Below are 27,750 nucleotides of genomic sequence, written 5' to 3'. Positions count from 1 at the left end.
AAAGAAAAAATCGAAACAAAATGCGTAGATTCACAACAAAACTCACGCGAATCGAACGAAGCAAAAGTAACGCGGCGATTCTTTATTACTCAAATGAAATTGATTTATTTACATAGAGAAAATTAAATTCTAAGGTTTCGTGGTGTAGTTCTTGAAATATCAGATTCCAGTTCTATTGCGTTGGTTCAAAAGTGTAGACAGTGCATATTTGACATTGTTTCTTTTGAGTAATTCGTTTTGCAGTCCTATCTTCGAAATATACCGTTATTTCGCGTTCCATTCAGTGTCTTGTTTCAAGTTTTGCATTACAAAACAGCTAATTTATTGAACATGTGCAATGTACAACGAACTATAAGCCTGAGTCGCAGCACTTCTAGACCGGAACTATTTCCTCCTCAATCGTAGAAAGCATACGCCCGAGGACGCACGTAAATATTTTTGTGATTTCTTCGCAGCTACTGGTCTGCTGTTAATAGCGACAGGGTACGCCTCCCATTGAGTTAGACAAACTGCGCCGAGTCCAAAGTCAGGCAGAGGAATATTCAGCCAGCAGAAAAAAAAAAAAATGTTGTAGCTGCTTTTCCAACACTGGAAGAATGCTTCTTACACTCACGCGACCTTCTCGGGTCGTCATTCCCAGACACTGTAGTGTTGGAGTAAATGTGCTGACGTCACGTTCGACAACTATTCGACGGGATGGCTTCTGCTTGCTACGCCTTGCAGAAAGATGGCGCATCGCTTTCTCAAGAAACATTCAGAAACATTCATACGTTTGTAAATTGTACTACCCCTTGCGTTTTTGTTAAAATTACTATTTTCTGCAATCAAGGAACCATATGCATCTATCCACAGAAGGCTCGCCGAGGTTCCAAAATGCCTGCACCGTCGATCTACCCCCGCGTGTCATTTTTTGCGTCTTCGTAGACATTTTCTATCGCATTTTAACCTTTACGGACGTGGACAGCTGGCGGTCGTAGTTTCAAGAGTTTGATGACGCGTCAAGCCAGAACACAATAACAGGCCTCACTCAGCATATTAGAAAAATTCTCTTGAAATGACTGCCGTGCTAACAGCTGCACAGTTCTCTGACACAATTAAGCTTCTCAACGCTTTCGCAGAGCTTTGGGCCGTGCTGCTCGAAAGCTCGCCAAGGGATCCGTTTCCTCGAGGAAGTAGACTCAATAAGTCGGTGACTTGCCAGATTTCTTGAGTGCTTCTTCGTGTCAGAACACTTGAGCGATGGCCGAGGAACAGTGCGCGATGAACTCTGGACGCCGGGAACTCTCTCCAATGCAAAGGTTAAGTGACCACGTTTAGCGAAAGCGCGTTTGCACTGCTACACGTCTTTTTCGCACGATCATTTTACTAGAAATCAGTGCTGTGCCTAATTTCATCATGTTTAGCATTTTGTTCTGAATTTAACAACAAATCCGGCATCCCGTTTAATTTCCTAAGCTTTGCCGTAGGGAAGTACAGTCAGCCCAAAATATTACGGATCATGAAATCTGAGAAAAAGCTGAATATCTCCGCAGCCTCTCAACACAGCCTGGTATTTGCATTTCGGGCCTCGACTAGAATATGTTAACAAAATTTTCGTATACAGTTTTACTGGCTACTGCTACAGGCTGCTCGGGAATTGAACGTTTTCTGAAATCCTGTGGTCCGTAAACTTTTGTCGTTGAATGTACATACTTTGCTTGTCCTATCTGATAGAAAAAAAATCGGACTAAGAAAACGCAGCGGAACAAATAAGCTACGGATGTGTAACGTCATATTTGGCAAGGGCAGCAGCATGTCTGGCAGCATTCTTGGCAAGGACAATAACAGACAAGGACAGCGCTTGTTCTTGTCTGCTCTTCGATTAATGTCCTCGTCCAGTGTAGTGTTGTTACACAGTGAATCATGCAGAATGAACTAGCTCAGTCTTTGACCTTACTATGTTATGCTTGATGACGATACGAAAAATGACCAACTTCGTTCTTGGAGACATTATTTTGTGCATTTCCTCGTGCACCAAGTTGAACGTAGTTGGATATTTTACGAAGACATTCCTTGTGCATTTGGCAATACTCTGCATGTGCATACTGCCAATTCTCCACAAACTCTATGGTGTGCATCAGTCTGCAAAGGTTCTATTGGGACCTTTCCTGGACCCTTGTCGTCGGCGTGATGGTCTAAAGGCTCTCATCAAATTCTTGCAAAAGAGGGATCCTTATTTGGGACTTTGATGAGTCCTTGCTGCTCCAGCTCATTCATAAAACTATTTTCGTAATCATCATCAACCCGTTCCTATCTCTCTCTCTTTCTCTCTCTTTTACTCTCCTTCCCCGACGCTGAGTAACAGGTCAGAACCTTGAATCGGCCATCTTTACATATTTTCTATAATAAAAGTTACGCAGATTCAACGCATATGTCGAAATATTCGTGAATCTACGCTTTCGTGGAACGGTTACATAAATGCTACAAAAGCTAAAAGGTGATGCGCACAATTGTCTTTATTGTCATCTGTGCAACATGTAATCGCAAGTAATGTTTATGTTTATGCACCGTATTGGTCACAACTTTCATGCGAATGCAATGTTTATGTTTATGCATTATACACCGTTCACCATCTAAGCCGAGACGCAAACAGCAGTTCACGGGAATGGTCAGTGTGAGACGTTGACGGAGTGATGTCATGAGGACGATCGAAGGTGATGTCACCCAAAACCATCATCGTCATACCAGTCGTGGTCATTTAATTGTCGCAATTCTTTCTTCTTCACGTAGTGTGATTCGCATTTTCGAGCGCCCCAATTAAGTTTAGGTTGAGCGAGGCGTTCGCTGCCCGGTGAAAATGTTTCCACCATAGTCGACAGCTCTATACTTGCAAATTGACGCTAAACGAGAACAGCCTTCTTCTTAAACCGATTCCCACTGCGAATGGGATCCACATTCACATTAGCAGAGCAAAAGTTCATGAGTGGTGAGTGGGTCCATCTGCAGCTATCGGGGCTATGCTTCGGAGATGAAGTATGGAAAGCGCATCATCGCGCCGCCATTAGAAGAACGTCGGTAATGCATCGCGCATTCTGTGACAACATGCGTCTTGTCTAATCAGAAGTGAACAAGGCGGCATATCGCCCAATCAGAAGTTACAGCATGTCTTCTGATCATCAGGACCATGCGAGAGGTGTGGTCGGTAAAAGACGCTGTCAGTTGAAAGAGACCAGCAAACTCCAGTCGCAAATTGTGCAGTAGTGTTATACTTTTACACTTCCGGACACTCCCCAAGTGCGTACACAATAAACTAGTTTTTTCACTGTTGTTCTTTTAAATCTGCGACAACATGACGCAGCCACAAAATAATAATAATAATAACAACGATAAAAGCGGCAGAATTCGGAGCATTACTGTCCTGTAAATGCGACGCACGTAAGCAAAGCGAGCATTTTATAAAAAAGTACGACTTTCTTATGTGCGTTGGATGTATTGAGCAGTGTTACTCTGAGCTCAAATCTTTGGGCAGCGATAGTAAACTTAACCACATTTCACCTTACAGGCGTGCGACCCGCTGTTTGCACTGGTTCGTCTGGATTGCCATGGTTGCCTACGCGATGGGCCATTTCGCCGCCAGCGAAGTCAGTAAGTTCAAGATTTCCAAGTTGACGCAAGAGTCTCGGTCACATAACTTGTCAGTGTTACGGTGATTATTTTGTTGTAGCTGCCGCGTGACTGCCAACACACAGAATTCATAAACGTGAATTAGAGTGACACTTGGCGTTTGCGATGATGCAAGTGACATTCAATGGACATAAAAAAAAAAAAAAACACGACAGGTGGTTGCAGGAAATAACCGGCTGGTGGAAAATTCACACGCACAAGAAGGAGTGGCCAATGGACATAACATGTTATAATAAGTCGCCGCACACGTTTTCAGAAACTATATCTTCAAACACCGCATACCACCTGTTAGTCGAACGCCATGCACTTGGCAACAAATGCTTGTACATCTGACTAAAAGCCACCGGTGTGTGTCATTAGCGCGGAGAGGTCGGGGCGATCGTCGATAAAGAATGTCTTGAAATTTGTCATGTCGGCATCTTGAAACGATCCGACTCAAGGGCCTCAAAATCTAGCTCAGTTCAGTTCAAGACAGCTTTATTGACGCATATCGCGAAAGTAATATACTGGGTATTTCTGCAAAACATTTGAAGATCACCTGTGGTAGATTGCACAATTCTAGTTCTTGATCTGGATTACTGAAAGAGGCAGACAATATTTGCAAAAAAATTGAAATGCGTAATTAACTAATTACTAAGATTCACTAATTCTGTTTTTAAGCAATTAACTTACAGTAAATATTGCAATTTACAAATTGTAGCCGGGGAGTTCTCAGATGACACCAGTTTCGAAATATTAATTCCCGATCTTTGCGAAAAAATACATTAGAGGTTGAGTCCCTTTTATGTTTCCGTGCATGAAACGGACGTTTTGTTAAAGAAGTAAGTGAAACTACAGCGTATTTCTGGCGCAAGTTTGATGGCACATATCTCGAAAATTGTGTCATCCACATAATTCTTTCCAAATAGATATGCCTTGCAGTCTCACTGGTTACCATTTTTAAATTGCAATATGTGCCAGTAAGATAATTAGTTAAAATTTAATGTGTGAATTTTATTAATTAGCCAAGTATACATTTAGATTTAGTCGAGCAAATAATGTCCGCCTCTTTGAGGAAACCAGCTCAAGCACTCTTAATTGTGCTAACATGCAGCAGGTGATGTAAAAATAAATGTTGGCAGTCTTCCCAGAAACCGTCAGTATATGGAGATAGTCTAGACCAATAGCATAGTTGGCTAGTTCATTGTCCATTACAGAATACATATTAAGTCAGCCGTGGAAATACAAAATATTACTTAAACATCACAATATAATAACGAATCGCTGTAAACAAAAGGTAGACACGACGACGACGACGACGACGACGACGACGACGACGACGACGACGACGACGACGACGACGACGACGACGACAACAACAACAACAACAACAACAACAACAACAACAACAACAACAACAACAACAACAACAACAACAACAACAACAACAACAACAACAACAACAACAACAACAACAACAACAACAACAACAACAACAACAACAACAACAAAACAACAACAACAACAACAAGCACAGAACGTTATATACGCTGTATATCGTGCAGTAGTTACCCGAAAAGTTTGACAGGAATTTAGTGAGCGGAGAGTGCAGGGTCGTGTGATCGCACCACGCACCGTACTTATATCATGCATTGCTTTGTGTTTTTGTGCTGTGGAATTTATTCGAGAAATTCCGCAGACGGTTCCTCACTCAGGACGTAGGACTCAGGACTTTGATCCTTTCGCGACCCTTATTATACTACTGTGCTATGTGTCGTGACCAAGACCGTGTGAGTGATAGTCAGGTGATGCTAAACACTGCGGAAATATTCAGCTTTTTGTGAGATCCCTTGGTCCGTTAACTTTTCTGGCCGATAGTACATAACAATACACATAAAGGAAGTGGGTAGCACTTACATAACTGTACCCTATATGCGGCACCTATGGTACACGTTTAATGCTCCCCTTTGTTCGAAGAATTCTTCAATTGAGTTTAATGCTTTTCGCTGTGCTGTTTGCGATGTGCAAGAGCGGAGAAATATTGTGGGTGTATCGTCTATACGCGTAGCGTTTTTTAGGCAATCGAGGAGTAAATTACGAACTTCCTCATCGTCGTTGCGACGTGTACGAGCAAGCCTGAGCTCACGCTTGTTTTATGCAGTATATTTGTTCTGCGTACGTTGCTCAGCCGGCGCAGTCGGTGAATTAGTGTCTAGGTACTTCTTGAAAGGTTTATATTCAACTGAAATTTCAAATGAGGGTCTATTGGTATTTGTGCGCACAATGTAGGTCGCAGCACAATGTACTGAGAAAGAGACTAATTGGTCTTTTTTTTTTTAAAAGCCTTGTTTCTTGCTGCAGAGTGGTTCTAAAATGATATAAAGAAACAAAGACAAGGAATTTTTTTCTGTTCGTTCTTTTCTTAAGGCCCTAAACAACTTAAAGCAAAAAAAAAAAAAAAAGAAAAAAGAGAAATTCTTCATTCCTTGTATCACATCAGAATAACATATCCAGTGTTCTTTTTTTAAAACTTTAACAAGTACGTATTGAAATCGCAGCCGAGTTGTTCCTGGCGGTCGCGTTTATGGGCAAATATGGATGCTGCGTATGTACATACTCATGAAAGCACTGGCGCGCATTCCCTCCCTCTCACTCTCTTTTTTCGTTGCTCTTCCAGACACGAGCCTCCCGCAGAAGCTGATTTATTTCGAAGGTGGCCCGCTCAGTCGTAGCTCGTACTACGGCGTCACGAGATACTGGGTAAGGCGGCCTTCCATGGTTTCCAGAACAAAACAATTGAGGGAAGAGGGATAGAGGGGGAACTCTTCTGGGTGATCATCACTCCAGTATGTTTGACGTTGAGCCTTGGAAGCCTGAAGTTTATCGCAACCCGACTAGAAACCTTTTAAGTACTAACGAGACGGCCCCGTGCCCTGAGAATAAACATGCTGCTGTGCGGTGCTTTCGAGGCACGGCTCTTGAGCTGCTGCCACGACCACGGGCTGCCGGCCGACGGCGCCGAGGCGCTCTCATGGTCACGTGGTCCATCTCGCGTCACGGGAGGGAGCTCACCAAACACTGTGTGGCTTTTTGACGACGATGTCTTCCTTGGTGGGTTGCCAACACTTTCCTGTATCGGGTATGTTTGTTTATAGGCTCATCCGGTGGGACGATCCCGTATTAAGGTGTATTAAGGTGGTTATGTGACAAGGGGACTACTGGGTGTGTAATGACGATGATGATGACGGTCAGGTAATTAGTTAAACACTTATTTAGTGCATTTTTGTTAATTATTTCATTATGCATTTCAATTTCTTGTGGAAGTAATGTCCGCCTCTTCGAGTAGACCAGCTCATGAACTAGAATTGTGCTACCTGCCACAGGCAACCTTTAAGAATTTTTGAAATTTTGAAATTGTTCGCTGAAACACCCTGTATAACGGTGGCGCGCTAGCTGAATTGGCAAGAGCATTGTACGCGTAATGCGAAGACGTGGGTTCGTATCCCATGTGCGGCCATTTGTTTTTTATACAAGTGGGTGCACGTTAAAGGGAACGCGACTAACTAGAAACATATCAGTTAGAACTGAGAGTATTCTTTCAAGAGTATATTTCCATTAATTTCGCGGTAACAGGTCGATTATTAGAAGAGAGAATGAAGGTCCGAGTTCCATTTTTGTATTTCGCGCCGAAACCCAAGCGCTAGTACGTCAACGTGACGTCATAATGGATTAAAAGCTTTTTTTTTTCCAAGTTGGCCGTTGTGGCACAGCAAACGTTCTCGAAACTTGCAAAATTAAGCCTTCGGCTTTTTTGGAATAACATGTAGGCCATGTTTGCCGATAAAAAAGTTTAACTAGGCTCACGCAGACCAGCCGCTAGAAATCCATGACGTCACGTCCGGCTGGTGCGGGAAAGTCAAGACGGCGTCGCCACCGTTCTTTTCATTTCGCGCCCTTTCCTGGCTTACTAACCCTCTATTCACGGTCTTCGGCCTTGCTAATTCACAAAAATGGCGTGAAATGTCGCTACACATTATTTGAAGACCATTTTCATGCCGCCCGAGGCAGGTGATATATGCATTAGGCAGCATGCCTCAGGTATATAGCACACAGGCTTAACATCAGCGTGACGCGACGCATGAGAAATTGTGAAATATCAGAGGGAACCACATTTATTTGGGACGTTAAGTGAACAAATTACGTAATTAGCCCTGCTGACACTCGCATTTCTCAGAATAGTTCTGTTGCTCATATTCCTCGATGTCGGACACTTGCTGCAACACATTATGATTACCACAGGAATCATTGGCCCGGAAAGGGTTTTAACCAGAACCCCAGGCGGTCAAAATTAATCGGGAACGCTCCACTACAGCGTCCCTCGTAAACCTGCTGTGCAGTTTCGGGCTGTTAAGTCCCACTACGAACTAAAGCGCGTACACTAGAGGCTTTGCGCGCGTGTAGGCACGGTTTCTAGCAGGAAGCGCTGGCATGGGCAGAAGGGAAGACGACACACCGCTGGATGAACAGAAGGGTAGTGAAGAAGGATGAACAGAAGGATGAACAAAAGGGAAGACGACACTGTCTTCGCTTCCGTCCATGTCAGCGCTTCCTGCAGGAAACCTTTCTCGGTATGTTCAACCAACGAGCTTAGGCAAACACTATTTTTTTTTGTACCGCCGCTGCAGGACCTCACGGACCGGGAGTGGAGAGAGGGAAGGCTCTTCCTCGTGACGACCTGGCCCTGGCTTCTGCTGCACTCCGTCATCGGTCGGGCACTTGCCCACGTGGTGCCATCGGTGAGTACTGTGACTTACCCAAGAAGACGGCTTGACTTTATTTTTCTTTCCCCCTTTCAACCAAAGTGCCTCGCAGCGAAGTCTACGCCTGCGCAGAGCCGTGCCATTCATTGCCATCAAACCATTGCCATTGACAAATCAGGCCTACGCGTTCCGCATCGGAATGGGGGTCACGCCCATGTGCAGAAAAGAGAAGTTAGTTGTCGAGAAAATACAGTTTCGATTTCTTTCTGAATATTGAAATAATTGAACAATGTTGCATGGAATGCCACTTCTATTTCGTCCGCAGGATAGGTGCATGGTTCATAACAATATCACATGAAGCATGCTCATCGTTAAGTAAATTAGGAATCTGCCACTGCAATAACTGATTGCCGTAGTTTGTTCTGGTTTTTACCTTAATAAAGTTCCGAGCTCTTAAGGTGTAATTAGTTGTGGCATTGGTGTAAAAGAAAAAGAGTTCTCACGATTACTTATGAATTCTAAAAATGTTTTTTTCGTATGACTTTTGTTCATATATAGACTGCTGACATTCAAAATACTGCCCTGGTGAAAGTACTCAGAGATTTGTTCATACATCGATTGATAGGCTATGAATATTCGAACACACTTTCTCTGCATTCGTAATAAAGTTTCCTTGTTAGCTTTACAAGTGACGCCCCAGATAAAAGACAATAGTGGAGTCTAGAATGAACAGCAGAAAAGTACAGCTGACGCTTAAGTTTTAAAGGCAACAGCATGCGATACTTATTCAGCATACCGATTAATTGTGCTATGCTACATTTAATACAACTTGCGCGATATGCGTCCACCCTAGATTTTCATGGAAGAGTACACCCAAAAATTTGCACTGGGAAACCCTTTCAAGTGGTTGCAATTGAAATATTAAAGAAGATGCAAGCTTAACTGGCTTGTTAATAGGAGCAAAAACAATATACTTTGTTTTTTTTACCGTTTAGGTTCAGCTGGTTCTGCGGTGTTCACAGCGCGCTTTTGCCAATTTACTACGAATTGTTTGCCAGATCGCCCCAAGATCACACTGCTATACGAATTAATGTACAACGCTTGTTCCAGAGCCTTCCATCGTCCTCACCAATATGTTCGTTGAACTTCGTTCTGCCACGCTCATGGTGATATATGTGAGAGAAAGAGTTTATTGGATGCTAAAGATGTCAGACCTGCTACATGCATGGCTTGCTACTTCAGACGAGGTGTTTGAGATGACATGAACAGAAGGAGGGGGAGAAGGCGATATAAAACAGTACTGGTTAAAATGCCCAGAATTCGTGGAAGAGCCGATTTCGATGGACTGATACAGAGAGTGCATGATTACGTGCGCTACCATGCGAGGACTTTAATCTTTCCGCGGGGACACTGGATTATCAGGAGAGGAGTGTTTCGCCGTCTGCTGAAGTGTTTTTTAAATATGTCTATTTATTTGGCGAAAGGTGACATCTAGCGAGTAATGGGCTGAATGCTACCAATCGCTTGGTATAGTAGATATTCTCATTTGGTACTGGGTGAACATGGTGGATCAGTGCAGGATTCTACTTCTGCACCTTATAAACGCGTTGACCTGTACTGGTAGGCTTATGCAGACTTTGATCCCACTGTAATTGACTATATGACATGTTTGTCGCCGCACTTTAGAAGGAGACGTTCGGGCGAGGCAAATGCCGACATGGATTAGCAAGGCTAGGTACGCCCATAGCTATCCTAGCTATCCATAGCTATCCATAGTATCCCCTTCTCCTGTTACATCTTACGATGCACGTACACTCCTTCCGAGCCCACAGGCATGGAACGTCATTTTAAGCGAGGCAGCTGTAGGGTGCACATCGCGCACAGATGAAGTTCTTGACGTGATGAGCATTCACTGAGACGATTGGTCCGAGCCACGATTCTCGCGCCACTAGTCTACGAAGCTTACGCCCACGTTGCACGCAATGCGCAGCTGGTGCCCGGGTACCACGTGGCCTACTCGCTGATCTTCGTGTCGCTCAAGTTTGGCTGGCACAGCGCCGCGTTCTTCGTCTTCGAGCACGGAGTGTTCTTCGCGCTGTCCTGGATCGGTGTTCCCGTGCTGTGCTACGTGGTGGCCATAGTCATGGTGGCACACTACGACTTGTTCCGGCTCGACTTTTTCCTGGTGAGTAAACCGGTCTCTGGTCAGGCCGGTGTAACACCGAAGTGGGCCACCGTCAACATGCGGTAATCGAGAGATTCCAAGGGTCTCTCGAAACGGTTCTGGAAACAAGAGGTTGAGGAGAACCGTCTGGGTCTGTTTAAAGAGCAAGCGATACTTCTGGCGAGACCTTATGCGAGAAATATTGACCCCATGTGTGTTTGAGTTTCTCATTCGTGTGTGTGTAATACTGTAATATTCGTGTTTTATTTAAAAATGGTCTATTGCAAATATATTGCAAGAAATTATATATCTTTATCTGTTACCTTATTTAGTAACCAAGTAAAATGATGTAGCCATCGGTAGTAGAACGCGACAACTCCTCTATCCGTTTGAAGCTGCGTCTCTAACGCTATATCTGGAGCTGTAGATAAGTACAAGAAACACAATATTGAATCAAATTTAACGTGCCGTTTAGGCCGTCTTATACCTGCGGTGAAGTCGTCACCCCCTGTTACAGCACGAATTCTACAAGTTAACAACGGCAAATATCACGTTTTTTTTTTTTTTGAGCCCTGGTTAACGTCTAATCTGTGCATGTCCTTGTACAGAAAGAATGTAGTCAAGAGGCCTCTTGAATCAGTAGAGCTTGATAGATGACGAACCTTTTAATGAGCAGCCAACGTTAGCACCCGAGGATAAAATGTTCGCAAGAAACAGTAAAACCTCCTTAAAACAAAGTTTAAAGGGGAGCCAGAATGACTTCGTTACAGGAGTGACTTCATGATGTTGTTTTTGGATGTGCTGCGCTAAGAATTTATATGAGGATCTCAACGGTAATTTCACTTCGTTATAGTCATAACTTCATTATATGACATTTTGTTATGATGACGTTTCATTGTGGCAAGGTATTGCTATTGCTGACGACTTTGGCACATCGGTTGCTATAACGCAGCAGTCACTTCATTGATTAGTAGCATCGTGTTCAGCCAATCTTATGCGTTAAAGTATTGCTATTATTATTATAGTCTCACAAGTGGGGCGTACTATTTATTAATGCGTAAGCATAATGTGGCCCATGAGGCGGAAAATCGGGCGGAGTTGTCGGCGCGACCACGATGTTCGAAAAGGCTACGAACCCTCAACCTTTGGCGGGTGTCGAACCCACGACCTTTGGTATGAATTAAAGCGAAGTTAATTAAGGCAGAGGTAATTAAGGTCGAGGTAATTAAGGGACTCGAACTCACGACCTCTTTGACGCCGACTTGGAACACTGGGTATGTTCCATTTGGTCTGCGATGGTCTTCATTGAACATCTTTCGTGCCAACTTGTGTACTGGGAATGTGCCAGTGGTTGGTGTCGCTCTTCAACGAGCGTATTTGACGCCAACTTGGGTAGCTAAGTATGTGCCACTAGGAATGTTCCGCTCTACAATGACGATCATAGGCATAGTCGCCTGAAAGAGCATGGCATCTGAAAGAGCTGTGCTGAAAGAGCATAGGCATCGTTCGGTTGTCGCCATGCTATCGCATTCATACACGTGGGGATAACTAGATGCCCCTTGAATGTTTCGTCTTGATTGATATATAATAACAAAGATAAATGGTGGCTACGGAAACAGAGACGAAGTGATATAGAGTGGAAAATCGGGGACAGTGTGACCTTGGGTTTTACTGAGCTCCCCCACATATTTTTCGGCTGTGGTTATGCGATACAGCCGAACCATGAAGTGTTTCTCACCGTTCGACACTGGTTAAAGGAGTCTATAAGGACGACCGTTATATCACTGCGCTCTTCGGTGGCCATAGGAATGGTTATTGCTTCCATCCCAACACCATCTTGTCAGGGTCAGGCAAGCCTTGTAAATAAATCTGAATAAAAGGTAGATGCCACAAAGCAGAAGTTGAACCGAAACTCAGGATAACGGCAAAGAGAACTAGGAAATATTCAAATTTCTTGAACCAAGTTAGGAATCGGCAATTACCTCTAATATGTTACGCTTGACTTCGCCCGGTGCTGTGTCTTGTGATGTCGACCGCTGCACAAAGAAGGCCGAACACATAATATGCACGCGATTATTTCTATGCATATCGTGCGCACTTTAAACCACGAGCTAGAATTTATATCTATGACCCAACCAGGCCAGCATGTAATCAATCAATCAATCAATCAATCAATCAATCAATCAATCAATCAATCAATCAATCAATCAATCAATCAATCAATAAATAAACAAACAAATAAATAAATAAATAAATAAATCATCAATCAATATTCGTTCATTCATCGAATTATTCAGTCATGGGAAAACTTTTAGCACATTTTTGCTTGATCCAATTGGCTCTTGATTCAGTGTCTTCCTCACCTGTCAACTATACATCTAGCACGTGTTTCTTTTTTTTTTTCACGTCTTGCGGCGTTTATCTACCCACCGTGGTCGCTTAGTGGCTTTGGCATTGGGCTGCTAAGCACGAGGTCGCGGGATCAAATCTCGGCCCCAGTCGCGGCCGCATTTCGATAGGGTCGAGCGAAATGCAAAAACGCCCGTGTACCGTGCATTGGGTGCACGTTAAATAACCCCAGGTGGTCAAAATTAATCCTGAGTCGCCACCAGGACCTGCCCCATAATCAGATTGTGGGTTTGGCACGTGAAACCCCAGAAATATTTTTTTTGCGTTTATCTGAGTTATTTTTCAAGCTTGAAGGCAAAACGTGCAGATTAGCCACATTCTGGAGTCAAGAGACATTGCCAGTGCAGAATTTGGGCTCTGGGAAATACCTGATACGAAAATTGGTCATTCAGCTCCAAGCAGCCGAATTCAAGATGCAAGTTTCCACCTTACTGAATTGCTTAATTTAAAGACAGGCGCAGCTCCAATGCCTTTTTGTCCGAAGAGGGGTCCGGTATTTTGTGTAACCACACGCGAACCGGCTTTAACAGTTAATCACGTAAGCCGCTTGAGTTCCGCAAGAAGTTTAAAGTTGCATTTAGAGGACGGCATGGATCTGGAGGCTATAGCCGGGCGCGACTTGTATACATTTCTCCCGGTCCTCCATCAAAATTTAGCAGATGACTCTGATGTCGCAAGGGAAGTGCATCAAGAGCCGACAGTAGAAATGACGTGATTATGAAACCTTGAGAAGTAAGATGCAGGGCGAGGTAGGCATAAGAACGGGGAGGTAATTTGTGCCCTACAGGATTCATTTCAACTAAAGATGACTATGATGATATAGATCACCACGCTTCCCTCTGGCCGTCTTCAGATTGTGTACGACACGAACGGCAAACATGCCTACTACGTCACCGCCTGTGGCCTTCTATTGGACGGTGCTTCGCTGCTTTAGCTTCTGCATGGACACCCTTCGGCGGCCTGCAGATGGATCCACTGCCAAGAGAGGGCGTAACTGCTTGGACCGACTACTGCAAGACGCTGGCGTACGCGGTGTACTTGCCTCCGCTTTCCTTGGGCCCGTGCAGAACTACAGTGACTTCGCTGCATCGGTGAGGTACCTTTTTTTTTTTACTCTTACAGCTGCGAACCGAGCAGTTTGATCGAGGAAACACCGCAAAACTTAGTTATAACGAAGTTGAAGAAGGATTCATAGTGCACGTATTGCACTGTGGATCTCTATGGGGATTTGAAGGGGAATTTCACGTACTTCGTTATCTTCCGTTTCGTTGTAACGAGGTTCCCTGTAGACGTTTACACTGCAGAGTTCCCAAGTAATGTTTGGCCGGTCAGGATTGACGTAAGTAGGTATTTTTTGTGAACGAGTGCAGGTCGAATGAGCAGTCGGGCTCAAACATAAGACTGGTTTTGGGCATCTATATGTTAGAAAAAGGTCTGCCCATCTGGTACCACTACAGTATCAAACAACTATGACGGGGCAATTTAAAAATAACATATAACAACAAGAGAGTGAGACAGCCGAACCCGACCACTTATAGGTGAACGCGATTCTATTGGGCCTAAAGAGCCTCAGGCGGAACTATGGCAGGTCTGCATAGCCTAACACTGGGGCGCTAGCGGGGACTGTTTGGTCCACTAATGCACTTCGCATTCGTTGGCTTCGCATACTGTATAGCAATAAGAACCAGGCGATGTTATATTGTATCAGAAGGTCGTACTTGAATATCACGCTTTCCGTTCTTCTAGGTGTAGGGTAAACATGAAAAATTTTCACTGTGCATTGAGTTTTCGACAGCTTGATGGCATGGCAGAAGTGCAGCCCTACGAGTTCTAAACAAATTAGACGAATATGTCAACTGAAATAACTGAAATGTTGATGCAATTCACACACATCGCTAAGGATGTATGATTCAGTAAAGCCTCGTTGTAACGAAATTTAAGGGGGCGTGTAAATTTCTTCGTTATATTCATTACTTCGTTATATTCATTGTTGCATGTACTGCAATATGAATCTCTGTGAGGATCATAAGGGGAATTCCACTTACTCCATTACAACGATAATTTCGATATATCCCGTTTTGTTATAACGAGCTTTGACTACCACGAACTGTTCTGTCGCGGCCCCACGCAGATGGAGAAACCGAAGCCATCGCTAACAGTTCGTGAGATCGCGATGCTCGTCGCCGGCCTTCTGCGTTCTGGTGCTCACTTTCTGCTGATGGACCTCATGTGCCATTACTTTTACAGGTAAGGAAATGATGGACAGCGTAGGCAAACAGACAACCTGGGCAACAGGGAGTTAAACGTGGAGGCTTCGCGCGCCTAGAACTCTTACACGTGAGGAGTGCGCGTGCCTAGTAGGCAGGTGGCCTACAGCACGTCTTCTGGAAGGAACGGTGGCTCCAAACGCTTGCGCTAACTGCCTGAGGTCGCAAGGATTACTTCGCGGAACTCTCCCTAAATTATTAGACAAGCCCCGTTGGCGCAGCTAGCAAAATTAAAGCTAACCGAACGGGCGGCTCAATAGGGAAATGCTAGTACTCTATCTTGCCAAACGGTGCAGGATGCTGCAAACGTCAGTTATTTGGAACATCTGCCTTTAGGTATTGAAGGGAATCGCTGCAGGAGTCTAACTTATAGCATGCGCAGCGTTCTTACGATTGCAATGCACATGTATATTCTACGTACAGTGCTCAGCGATTGAAAGATGATACTCGTAGTACGCGGCTGAACTTCTTGCGGCACCGATGGGCGCATGTTAATCGAAATGCACCATTGCTATTCGCTCCCGCGGCTTCGCTTCGAAGAAGAAAAAAAAAAAAAAAAAGAAACCCTGATGCTCGCACAAGCCTATCGAATTGTGAGAAGCGTTGTCTGGAACACCCCAATAGATTCGTTTCAGCACTGCATCTATTCAGTTTGCCCTGCATGACCTGTCTTCACCTGCATCTGGTATTGTTGTGCCGCGCAGCGCCGCGTTAACTCAAGCGCCTCACCTGGTATCGAAGCTGGACAACACGAGCCTGCTGGGATACGGTGCCATCCTCAACATCATGTTCTACTCCAAGTATCTCATACAGTACGGCGTGTCTGGCGGTTGTGCTAGAATCGAAGGCCATAACCTTCCAGCACCTCCGAAATGCGTCGCTAGGGGGCACCTGTGTTCGCACTTCTGGAGGTAGGTCCGGATCTTTCTTTCTTTCTTTCTTTCTTTCTTTCTTTCTTTCTTTCTTTCTTTCTTTCTTTCTTTCTTTCTTTCTTTCTTTCTTTCTTTCTTTCTTTCTTTCTTTCTTTCTTTCTTTCTTTCTTTCTTTCTTTCTTTCTTTCTTTCTTTCTTTCTTTCTTTCTTTCTTTCTTTCTTTCTTTCTTTCTTTCTTTCTTTCTCGTGACGTTGATGGTTCGTTGTAGCGAAGTGGTGCAGGTGCTGGCTTTGCGCATTGCTCAGAGACGTCGCTGTAGTAAGAACAGCTCCAGGAGTGGCAAGCGTAAATCAGCAGCCATGACGAGAACGATGAGCAATTTGTTAATTGGGCTTACATAAGTGGACGTTTAAAGAGACACTAAAGAAAGAAAGACTAAATAAGTTTAGACTGATAAATGATTCTTTCGAAACTATATATATATATATATATATATATATATATATATATATATATATATATATTGTTAATTTCGCGGTAATAGGTTGAATATATAAGAATAAGAAATTAAGGTTAAAATATTTGTTTTGTATTTTGCGTCGAAAGCCGTCCGCTCCCTCACCCCCTTTCCCTCCCTTCCACGCTTACCACACGCTAACAACTCAGTCAGGAAGTTTCTAACAGCATATATGTCAAACACCGTCATAACAAAACAGGATACAACAAAATAATGGATATAACGAAGTAAGTGAAATTTCCCTTGAAGTGGTTATAAAGATTCATACTACAGTAGAGGCAATAATGAATATAATGAAGTAATGGATATAACGATGCAAATCTGGCTCCCCCTTCAACTTCGTTATAACGAGGCTCTACTATAGCTAGTTTCATTCGCATGCGAAGTCTTTTTAGAACTTGGGGCGAGCTATAGATGAGATTATATGTGCATATATAGAGTATACATATGTACCCAATGCTCTGCATGTATCTTTCTCACATGTTCTTCTTGCGCTCTTTTCAGGTATTTCGACCATGGCCTGCACTTGTGGATCAAAAAGTATGACTTCGTTTACTGTGGCTTCTAGCTGATTTAAATCATGCAGCTGGATTGTGCATCGTGACAATCGGCAACCCGAAAGTGCCTCGTTTAAAGGGCCTGCGGCGTATTAGCGCGGCCATGGTATTCCGAAGTGTATGCCAGTGACACAGGCACTCCGGTACTATCAGGTTCATTTGATTGCAATCAATCAATCAATCAATCAATCAATCAATCAATCAATCAATCAATCAATCAATCAATCAATCAATCAATAACAAATATATACATATACATGAGGGAAAATTACCTAGAGAAGGAGGTTCCATGGTCAAATACCGATGGAGCACCCCCTGTACAACGCCATGCCAAGGACAGTAGAAAAGACATTGCAGTTTTTAGACCATGTGCGACACTGTACACACATTGTAATAGTTACGTCAATTGTGAAGGAAGAAGAAATATAAGATTGCTGTGGTTTACCGTCCTAAAGCAGCACAGGGTATGATGAGGTCGTATCACTAGAAGGCTCCGGTGTAATTTTGACCCCTGGGGTTCTTTGACGAGCAGCCAAACCGCGGTTTCAGGAACCTTCTCTTCTGCATTCCGCCCAAGATTTTAGGTTAAAAAATTCCGCCCATTTTCCTTTGGCATTTGACACTCGAAGTTTATCAAACACCTTCTTGTGAGCGAATATCTGCGCCACAACAATTGAAGTACGAGAATAGTACCTTCAGATGTGTGACGTCACTCTGACGTACCGCCGCTGAGATTTCGGCTTGAGAAAAAAAATAAAAAAAAGAAAGAAAAAGAAATGAAAGGAAGTTTATTCTTTATTTTATTTTTTGGTACTACTGACACCCTTACCGCGAAATTAACGAAAATATACTTTTTAGAAAATATTTTAGAAGTCTAAACTATAATAAACACCCGCTTCGCCCGCAGGTACGTATACCTGCCCATAGTGGGCACCGAAAGGAAAGTGCACTGGCGGCTCGTGGGCATCGCTGCGGCCTTCACGTGCGTCTGGGTCTGGCACTCAATGACCACTGCGGTCACCTTCTGGGCATCGCTCAGCATGGCCGGCGTAGCGGTCGAGGTGGCGATGGCTCAAATCAAGAAGCTGGACTGCGCCAAAAGCTTCGAGGTACGTAAGCCACCGCGGAGGAAATTAGTAAGCAGGAAGTGCGATTCGATCGAGGAAGGAAAGCAACTATACCTTTCACGTTCAGCCTTATACCTTTCGCAGCCAGCCTTCGCAGGTCAACTCGCCGTGAAGCCGTCCGCTTCGCTGTTTATTGCGATAACATTTGCTATGGACACTCCAAGCGCGCGCATTTCTGCCGTCGTCGTCGCCGTGATGTTCCGTATAAAGTCAGAACACGATAACATCGTCGCCGCGCGCCGTACGCTGTATGCGCGGGTGAAAGCTTGCGAGGGTCAGCCGACGATTGCGGCTCAACCTCGCGCGCGCGAGGGAGGAAGGCGGGGCGGAAGCGTGCCATCTTCTTTCGCGTGCGAGGCAAGCGGAGGAGGCGTGGGAGATGGGGGGGGGGGGTCGTTCTACACCGGCGGCGGCTGCTTACGGCGCGGCCGCCGGAGCGCCGTATCTTGAAAGCGATCTGCGATGTGGACAAAGTGCGCCGAATGCCGGTAGCTTGGTATGCACTGTGTTTTCGACGTTTAGTTCGCGTTGAAGCAAGAGAAAGCACGAAGGTCAATTCGCTCGCTGCTGGAGCCGCGCTTCATCACTCCAGCGTTTTGAGAACGAATTTCCGCGGTCATCGAGCGAGATGTGTTCATGTTTATCTGTGCGCGCGTGACACCATGCTGGTTAATTTAGTTAGTAAGAGAATGCTTACCTGCAGCTCTATACGGCCGATAAAACTGCTATCCTTACTTCGTATAGCTGTCTACTAATTGGCTATCGCACTCGACGCTTCGTCTTTCGTGCGAAACTGCTACTTCTTTTCTCCGTCGAAAAAGTCGGCCCAACACGCGACCCTGCACCCGGTGGAGGCGGTCGAGTGTGCTTGTTTCCGACGGTATGGGCATTTATCGATGTGCCATTGTGTGGGTGGTTTGCCAACCACTTCGTGTATATTTCTTCCCGATATGCTTGAGAAGCTTCGCTTGTTTATTGTAATGTATAGATAGCTTGCACATGACCTCACAGCCGCAGCTTCTCCCCATGAGGGTTCTGCAATATTGAGTCTAAGATGACGTCAGTGTATCATATTCACTGCTGCCGATAAACTGCTTCCATGGAGGAAGGAAAGCTTAGGAGAGGCCCCTGTCCTAACGGTTGCGTTGGAGAGTGTTGGAATCACGCGAGTCGCTAGCGGACGCAGCTGCTCGCCGTGCATGGTTCACCAACATGGCGCCTATAGGTTGACGTCAAAGCAAGTCATCTATGCATTCATCGTCTTCGTTGCAACGTGCGTGTGTGGCTGCCGCACGTTGCTATCGTCGCTTAGTGCGGTGTTCGAAGGCGCTAAAGCTTACAGCGACTTGATAAGTTTAGCGGACTTTCGCTTGCTTCAATTTTATCCAGTGATATTTCCTCTTAGTTCCGGCCGTCCTCCATGGGCTGTTAACACTTCTATATCCGAAAATATGCAGCGCAAAGAGCAAACAGAAAACAGCCGAGAGAGTGCGCAGCATTTGTTCAGTTTTTGATTATAGTTTGCAATGGCGTCAATCGGTTAATTTGAAGGCATGAGAAGAGAGGAGCGTTATAACGTCTTCAATCTGCGGTGGATGTTTGAACGCGATGAATGAAATGCATTTTATCTCGTTATTGAGCATGAAATGTTTCTAGGAAACGCGAAACAAACATTTTTGCAGAGGCACCTCAAGGCTCACGCCCGTGCGATGTACAGGCGCGGACAGAGCTAGCGTGAACACAGGAGCTCGTGGCAGCGCTTCGCGGAGCACCACCAACTGCGCCTCACGAAATCTTGGCAGATGACTCACCATAGCAGACGACGATCGCCGGGCTTTTTTACCAATTACTTTGATTGAGCTCCGCGGAGCTATGCAACTGTTCCCATGTTCCCGGTAGCAGTGGTCGCACCCGTACATGTAACCCCAAGTATACAATGAGAAAGTGCTTTAAAAACGGCGTGAAATGCTTTAGCGACATTGAGGCCGATGCAGTGACGACGGGGCAACCACCAGAAACAGTGGCTACGGTGAAAGTCGCGTGACAATGAGGTAGTGGTCGGACTTACACCGCTGATGCAAAGGGCCCGTGCTCTCGCGCAATAGTAGTTGCAGTGCGCGTTTGTCAGTCGCCGAACGTCAACCGTTACAGCTTTTAGAAATGTGCGCGCTGTCGCGCGAGAGCTTTGCGGCGCCTGAAGGTTTTCGAGAGAGAGAGAGAGAGAGAGAGAGAGAGAGAGAAAGAGAGAGAGACAGAGAGAGAGAGAGATCAAGGTTTTCGATGCTACGGCGGAGAACTCGGGAAGGACTAAGGTTCCTGGGTCCTTAGGGAAGGACAGCCCTCCTCTTCTCCCCGCTCCCTCCCCCCGTGTGGCGACTGCGGGAGAGGGCTCCTGTGGCGAGTGAGGAGGATGACAGTCGTCTTTCACGCCGGCGCTCATTCTAATGGAGCGGTGCTGAGTCATGCTCCATTTTTTTGGGCTGCAGAAAAGAGTACCTATAAAATGCAATATTGAAACGAAACGTGTCCAACGCGTTCAAACCAAAACGATAAATTTAGGTAAGTTCTGCTGCCTAACTAAAGTAAGGTAACTAAAGTAAGTTCGTGTTCTCGAGAGATTTAATGAAGTGCAAGAGGAATTTATCATCGCGCTCTATGATGGGTGCGAATGTGTATTGAAGCGCAGTGAACATATACGTTAAGTAAGGTAATTTAAGGGCATGCCAGAGGCAAGAAGCCTCGCGATGGAGCGGGATGGCGGTCATCAGTAAGTAAGATTATCGATTAAACCGGGTTGGTTTTTCCGACTGCGACTGAACATTGGCACTATCGTCGAACAGATGACACGAACGAGGGCAGATAAGTCGTCATTCTCTCCTTACACGTGTGTCTGCAAGTGCACTAGTTAGTCTCAGCCTTTAGCAGACAGGAAACAAGCTTGTTAGAATGATAGCTACTTCCCGTTCCTTCTCTCGCCCACGTGCTGCGTAGTATGCTCCTGACAATTTTCGGTGGCAGTAAAGGAAAAGTTACAGGGGCGGAACTACTGCACACGTGTTACTGCTCCCATTAGTGCAGCAGAGTTTGACAACGCTTTGCTAGTCTTCAGCGTATCATCCATGGGCGACGCTCTCGTATTTGCCGAAGCGCGGAAGAGAAAAGTACGAATATAAGTTCACCTTCACTGGTGTATATTGTCCTAGTTTGCTTAGTTTGCTCTTAGTTTAGGTGTTCGTTGTCTTAGTAAATAAGATGCTTATGTTTTCTCTTCCCGAGGTTAAACTAACGCGATTGAAAATGTGGAACTGTATTCAGGAGCGCTCTTGCTTGTGTGCGCTCTGCCTCCATAGTTTTGTCTTCATTGCCACGGAACGTTGTCCGGGAGTATAGCTTCGTCTTTGTCTCAGTCTTCGTTTTCCTGACTGAAACATGCGTTTCAGCCTTACACGCTGTTTTCAGCAGGGCCCTTATAAAATAATATTGATGACAATATTTGCACAAAATGAGACTATATCAGCTCAAAGGAAATGTGCACTATGTGGAATTATTTGTTCATGCTAACGTCTTGCCTTACTGCAGGCCAAATACCTGAACCCCGAGCGAACAAGGATTGTGAAGGCCATCCTTGGGGCGCCCCACTACCTCCTTACCATATTTGCCTGCATGTTTTATTTGGTAGACATGGAGACCACCACCATATTCTTCAGAAGGATCATTCTCGGTAAGCCTTACATTTCCCGTCTTACGCTACATTACGTCTCGCGTTATTCTAGTACTGGAAGGGGAATATGCGAGGCCTGCTAGAGGGCGCTCGAGACTAACCAGGTGACGTAGTGATGCGGACAGACACGTGTCCAGTAGGGTTGCGCGCATTCGCACGATTACGTTCTCATTGCCTGCCGCCAGCTGAGCACATTGGTTTGGTTTTTCTTTACTGATGGACGCACGCTCAATATATCGCTTCCCTTTTCCTTATCGTCGTCGTCATCATCGTCAGTGTGCTTACTCCCACTGGAAAGCTTCCTACACTAATTCCCAGTTACTTCCCGCTCTGCAGCGCTAGCTTCAGGATCTCAAAAAGGCAAGCGATGTGGACAGTGCTGGAAGACAGGACACACAAGTGAACTATCACATCAAAACGGTATATAAGCCAATGAACCCAAAGAAACTCCGCGCGCAAGGATGTATAATTTGCGCTACTGAAGTGCCTGAGGTTTGCGGACTTATACGATTCAGATTTTAAGAACGCCGCCTGCTACCCCTGTACAGTGTACAAATACATCTCTGTTTGTGGTGTGCTCCACTCCCTTTCCATTTCTCTCCGAATACGCTCCCCCTTTTTTTATCGTCCTGTCCCTTGCCCACCGTGCAGGATAGCCAACCAGAACTTCTCTCTGGTTAAATTTCCCTGCTTTATATACATCCCTTCTCTCTCTGTTGTCTTGTCTTCACTTGTTTTCGTCAGCACAGCAACTGACTGTTTCTGCCCTGACGAAGACGAGTCTACTTGTCGAAACGTTGGCTTCAGCGACACTCTGTTCGCCTGCTGCTCATCACTTCAAGCCTCCATCTTCCTGTGAACTTCTGTCTTGTTTGCACACCTATTCCTCTGCCGTTCTATAGACCGTGTTTCCCTTTACGTAGCACATATTCTCTTACTTCAATATACCACTGGTTCTCTGCTCTGCGCATTACATAACCCGGTCTATTCACACTTCTTCATCTTGATCACAATTAGAGTATCAGCTGGCCACATTAATATTTTTCTAATCCATAGTACAGTGCAGTCCACTTATAACGATATTAAGAAGGACGAAAAATTCGATCGTTATAACCGATCATCGATAAATCTGGTGAAGCTTATAGCGCACGAAAAGACGAGGACACAGAAAGACGTGGTACACACAGGCGCTGGTACACAGGTACACACCAGCGTCTGTGTGTGCCACGTCTTCATGTGCGCTCGTCTTTTCGTGCACTATATAAGCCTCATCATGTCATACCAACACGCCCAAAACGCCACGTTACTGATATACAGGCTGTTTCACGTAACTTGGGCCAAACATTAAAATATGCCGATGCCAGGTAGCTAGACAGAACCAAGGTATTGTTATTTGCCGTCGCTTGTAGATACTCAGATTATTTATTGCATTCCGCCTAATTAGATAATTAGTCATAGTTAATTATCAACTTCTCAATTATTATAATTAGATGAAAAGTTTCAACGAGAAAATTGTAGAGCAACATGAAAAACTCCCGATAGAGCTTTCTGTTGCTCAATACGTGCTCCATAAAAGAGTTTTTCCAAGCATGAAAGAAGCCCGCGAATACTTGCAATGCTTGATTCTATGAAGGCACTTTGTTTAATTCTATGACGAGGATCGAAAATTTTCAATTTTCATCGCCCTTACTATGGACTTTGTACGAAGGCCTGAATTCGAGCGAGTTTGTAAGACAACTTCTTTGAACTAAACAAATAAACAGGCGGTACCCGGTGGTTAGCAAACGGACACACGTCTCCTACCCACCGTGTCCCGTCTGTTACGATCTTTAGTTCAAATATATGGGCTTTGTGTCGTGGGTTAAAACAAACGAATAATAAATGACGCGGAAGTAAGTATTTTATCGTCTGCTGGGTTTTCCCAACTTTGTTTGTCCCCCAGATGTAATTATTCGGAGCAGTTTCTTGTTGTTGCCACAACAGGAATCCTTGAGCCAACGAACCTAGCAACAAGTAGTCACATCTTCAGAACTTTTTTAGATCGCAGCGAAAAGACATGAACAAAACAAGTCTGTCTTTGATATTTTCGTTGCGCTTTAATACCTTCTGAAGATGAATGTCAGCCAACTAAGCTCGTTGTTCATCTTGCAGCATTAGTTGGTCCATTCGCGTTATTGGTGTAATAGGACGCGAAACAATACGAAGAACAGCACGGGAAAGAGATACATTTTTCGTCTTCTTTGTTCTGACAGAAGACATGGCCACTTCTCGGAGGGAAAGCGTCTGCGTGTGCTGATATGGTTGCGCACCACAATTAGAGCACGGAGATGAAATTTTGAAAATGCAAGGTCATTTTAACATATGATCAAATAATTGATGTTCAGTCCTGCGCAATGCCACAGACGTATGTCGCATTTGTTTACAAGATGTTCTTTCCTGCCCTGCTGTTCACATTTTTTCACGCCCGATTACACCAATAACACGAAACCCTATCGGTATACCTGCCCACTCCTGTAGAGTATCCTGTCCCTCTGTTCATTGTACAGTCGAACGCCTCTACAACGAAACAGCCTGTTTAACAAAGGAATAATTCTGTCCCGGTTTGATTGTTAGTGGAACGGGGCTCGACCTATACAACGAACTGACCTGTATAAGAAGTTATTTGTGAGACCTCAAGCAATTCGTTATAAAAGCATTCGACTCCATTTCGCTCGTTGCAGGATTTCCGGTACCCCTGGTTCCGGTGCTGGTCTCCCTTTACTTCGGAGCCTACGCGTCACAGGACGTCATGGAGTGGGAGGCAGCGTCGGCTGCTGCAAAAGTCACAGAGCCACGAGTCGTTTGAGGTGCACGAATTAAAAACTGCCTCGGACCACTTCCGCAGACGAAGCAGCTGGACATGTACGCAGCGGACTAGAATGTAAATTTTATTGACGTGTTTGGACATTATTCAAGGAGCTTACGTGTGATGTGAAAGGACTGACGAAGCAAGAACCTCTAGGTGAATCGTGTGTACCCAAATTCGTTTCTTTCTTTTTTCTTTTCATCTGTACCACAAGCACGCCTGATTACAAGAGACACGCCAGTGACGGAAACGTTAAGCGCATTTCGCCGCTTGGTTAAAGACAGAAATGTGCGCTTCTGCATAGGTGGGGAACAGAAGAATGTAAATAAACCATTCGGAAGCTGGATCGCTTAAGATTTTTTCTTCTCTATGATGCGCTCACTTTATGAGCAAGAATAAAGTGCACCATTGTTCAGTAAATCACCATGCAAAAAAAAAATTCTCGTTCGAAAGTCCTGCTTTACGAAGGTAGCACAATGTCAAAGAGGCTGCTTTCTGAAGCCGAGCGCGAAGCTGAAGCCTTGTCACGCCCGACATCCGAATCAGACTTGTACACGTTACAGATCAACATGTAACCGATTACAATTTCAATTACTTCAATTAAAAATGTAGTTGATTACACTTACCAGTTACTGCCTCACGAAAGTAACAAGGCAATTGCTAAAGAGTAATCGATTTTCGTTACTTTCCTGCCAGCTTTTATAAATATTGCACGAATACTGTAAATATATAAAACGAGCTGGTTTGGCTCCTTCAGTGCGTCGTTGCAACCATTCTCATGTTGATTAAAAAATGTTTCCGGACTTATACACTGAAGCCAAATGTAAATTATGTGATGGTAGAGGAGCCACCCTAGATCATATATATGCTCTGCGATTGCGAAATAGTTCACCGGAGAATGGCAGTCCCCCCCCCCCCCCCTCGCCCCCCCCCTCCCCCCTCCCCCCCGGGTGAACTAAGGGTGCGGTGGAGAGCCGCACTGACTAGCTCAGATCTCCAGGACCAACTTTGGGACATCCAGCAAACCCGGGATGCTACCGAGAAACAGGGTCTCTCTGATGCCCCTGGCGCGGCCTAGACCCAGGCCATCAGTTGGCATCATATTCAATACAGCTGTCTCACACACCTTCCCCATTTTTTCTGCTGAAAACATCAGCAGCGACACTGAAAACTCGCTCGGTGTGGGCGCTGGAAGTAATGATGGTATGTATCGTATAACCACCTCACGCACGAGATCGTGGTAGCACAATGCCGCGATGCTCGCGTCTGGATCCTCTACGAATCGTAGCGTTTCATTGTTGTTGCAGCTTGGAGAAGACGCCCCTGGTAGGCAAAAACTGAAGAAATCGACCGCAGGGGATTATGCTGGCAACAACTTCCGAAGTGGCCAAAGTCACAGCAACGCCATTTCAATTCGTTGGCCAACACCTGGTGGAGCTCTTCCCGGCCCCAAATTTTCTCGTTAGTCATTTAGACTTAAACCGAATAATTATAAGGCACGCCAACAAAAGTTTACGTTTCTCGGAAAAGGTTGCTAAATCTACAATGTAATTAAACATTTGACTGCTTATCCTTCAGCCCTCAAAATACTATTTCTGTTACATTCACAAAATAAGTGTATGCGAGTCACGCAACATGCAGACAGACAGGAACATGCACGCTTAACGGTTGAAAAGTTGTTTGTATGAGAGAAATCAGAAACTGCGCCTCGCAAAAAATTGGGTAGCAACTCTTACCGCCTACGGATGCAGCTTAGAAGCGCCTGGGGTGCAAAACTCGGGTTTGCATATCGAAACAGGCGCATCCACGAGGCTGCCGCGTTGGACGACCACGGGCGTCCTACACTGCAGTTACTGCTAAATTAAAGTGCTGGAAGCTGCGTCTCCTGTTACAGCTCGTACTGCGATAACTGTTTGCATGTGATAGGTTAATCAAAAATGTAATTAAATTACAGTGACGGTTACCTAGTAAAAAGCAATCGTTAAATAACAAAATTACCAGCAAATGTAATTGATTACAAGTAATGAATTACAAGTAATTTGTTAGGTAGAAGTCTGGTCCAAATGCAGATGTCGTTGGCTCAAATAGAAAGTCGAACGCAGGTTGCTAGATTTCTGACTAGCCCAATGAGAAAAACTAAAAAGTCGCAGTTTCGCCCGAAAGGCGAAGTATCGATTGCGATAGTAAATTAGTGAACAGCTATACGAAGTAAGGATAGTAGTTTTAGAGGCCGTATGAACGTGTAAACATAGGCATACTAACTAAATTAACAAGCATGGTGTAACGCGTGCACAAGCGAACATGAACACATCTCACTCGATGACGGCGGAAACTCGCTGTCAAAACGCTGGACTGCAAGGAAGCGCGGCAGCGAGCGAATTGGCCTTCGTGCTGCGTCTCGCATCAACGTGAACAAAGCCGCGAAAACACAGCACACGGCGGACTCTGACGCCGCCGCAGATGGCTTGCAAGATACAGGTCCGGGCGTGAGCGCACGGCGTTGAGCGTAGAACAAGACATGAAGACCTGAATAAAAATTTGCTAATTTGCTGTTGCTGCTGCTGCGTAGCAAGACGAAACAAAGGCAAACGGTAAGAAACAAGTGCTAAACGCAATGAGCAACAAAATAAACTGCACATAACGAGAGAAAGGCAAGCAGCTTCATGAAATCGTTCCATGATACGTCTGTTTAGATGGTGACAGTAACTTTTATTCAGCATTAGTATTAACAACTAGTTGTCATTATTGCTGCTACTTCCATGGTGTGGGCCAGACCAAGAAGCTTTCACGTCTCCTGAGTTCCAAGACCTTTTATGGGCGGAAGAAAGGAAACGAAGGTGTGCATAAATACTACAAGTGGTTTTAGCT

At 44.9% G+C, this 27,750-nt stretch overlaps 1 protein-coding gene across 1 annotated transcript; it reads left to right on the top strand.

The window, feature by feature from the left end:
• Window positions 1–1,020: 1,020 nt before the first annotated feature.
• On the top strand, window positions 1,021–25,230 carry LOC119457574 (protein-cysteine N-palmitoyltransferase HHAT). Its single transcript, XM_049670234.1, has 11 exons — window positions 1,021–1,298; window positions 3,542–3,624; window positions 6,320–6,402; window positions 8,328–8,438; window positions 10,393–10,587; window positions 15,107–15,222; window positions 15,947–16,153; window positions 17,137–17,172; window positions 18,097–18,298; window positions 21,896–22,037; window positions 24,758–25,230. The coding sequence occupies exons 1-11, from the start codon at window positions 1,240–1,242 to the stop codon at window positions 24,880–24,882; spliced, it is 1,359 nt and encodes a 452-aa protein (XP_049526191.1). The 5' UTR covers window positions 1,021–1,239; the 3' UTR covers window positions 24,883–25,230.
• Window positions 25,231–27,750: the final 2,520 nt, after the last annotated feature.

Source organism: Dermacentor silvarum, chromosome 7 (assembly GCF_013339745.2).
Source record: "Dermacentor silvarum isolate Dsil-2018 chromosome 7, BIME_Dsil_1.4, whole genome shotgun sequence".
NCBI classification, from domain to species: Eukaryota; Metazoa; Arthropoda; class Arachnida; order Ixodida; family Ixodidae; genus Dermacentor; species Dermacentor silvarum.
This window is presented reverse-complemented; position numbering and strand designations above follow the sequence as displayed.

Bases quoted from the DNA above. Each gene is read 5' to 3' on its own strand.
- LOC119457574 (XM_049670234.1), top strand. From the start codon at position 1,240: ATGGCCGAGGAACAGTGCGCGATGAACTCTGGACGCCGGGAACTCTCT. The intron at 3,625-6,319 runs GTAAGTTCAAGA...TTGCTCTTCCAG, and splicing joins TTTCGCCGCCAGCGAAGTCA to ACACGAGCCTCCCGCAGAAG. The intron at 18,299-21,895 runs GTACGTAAGCCA...GCCTTACTGCAG, and splicing joins ACTGCGCCAAAAGCTTCGAG to GCCAAATACCTGAACCCCGA.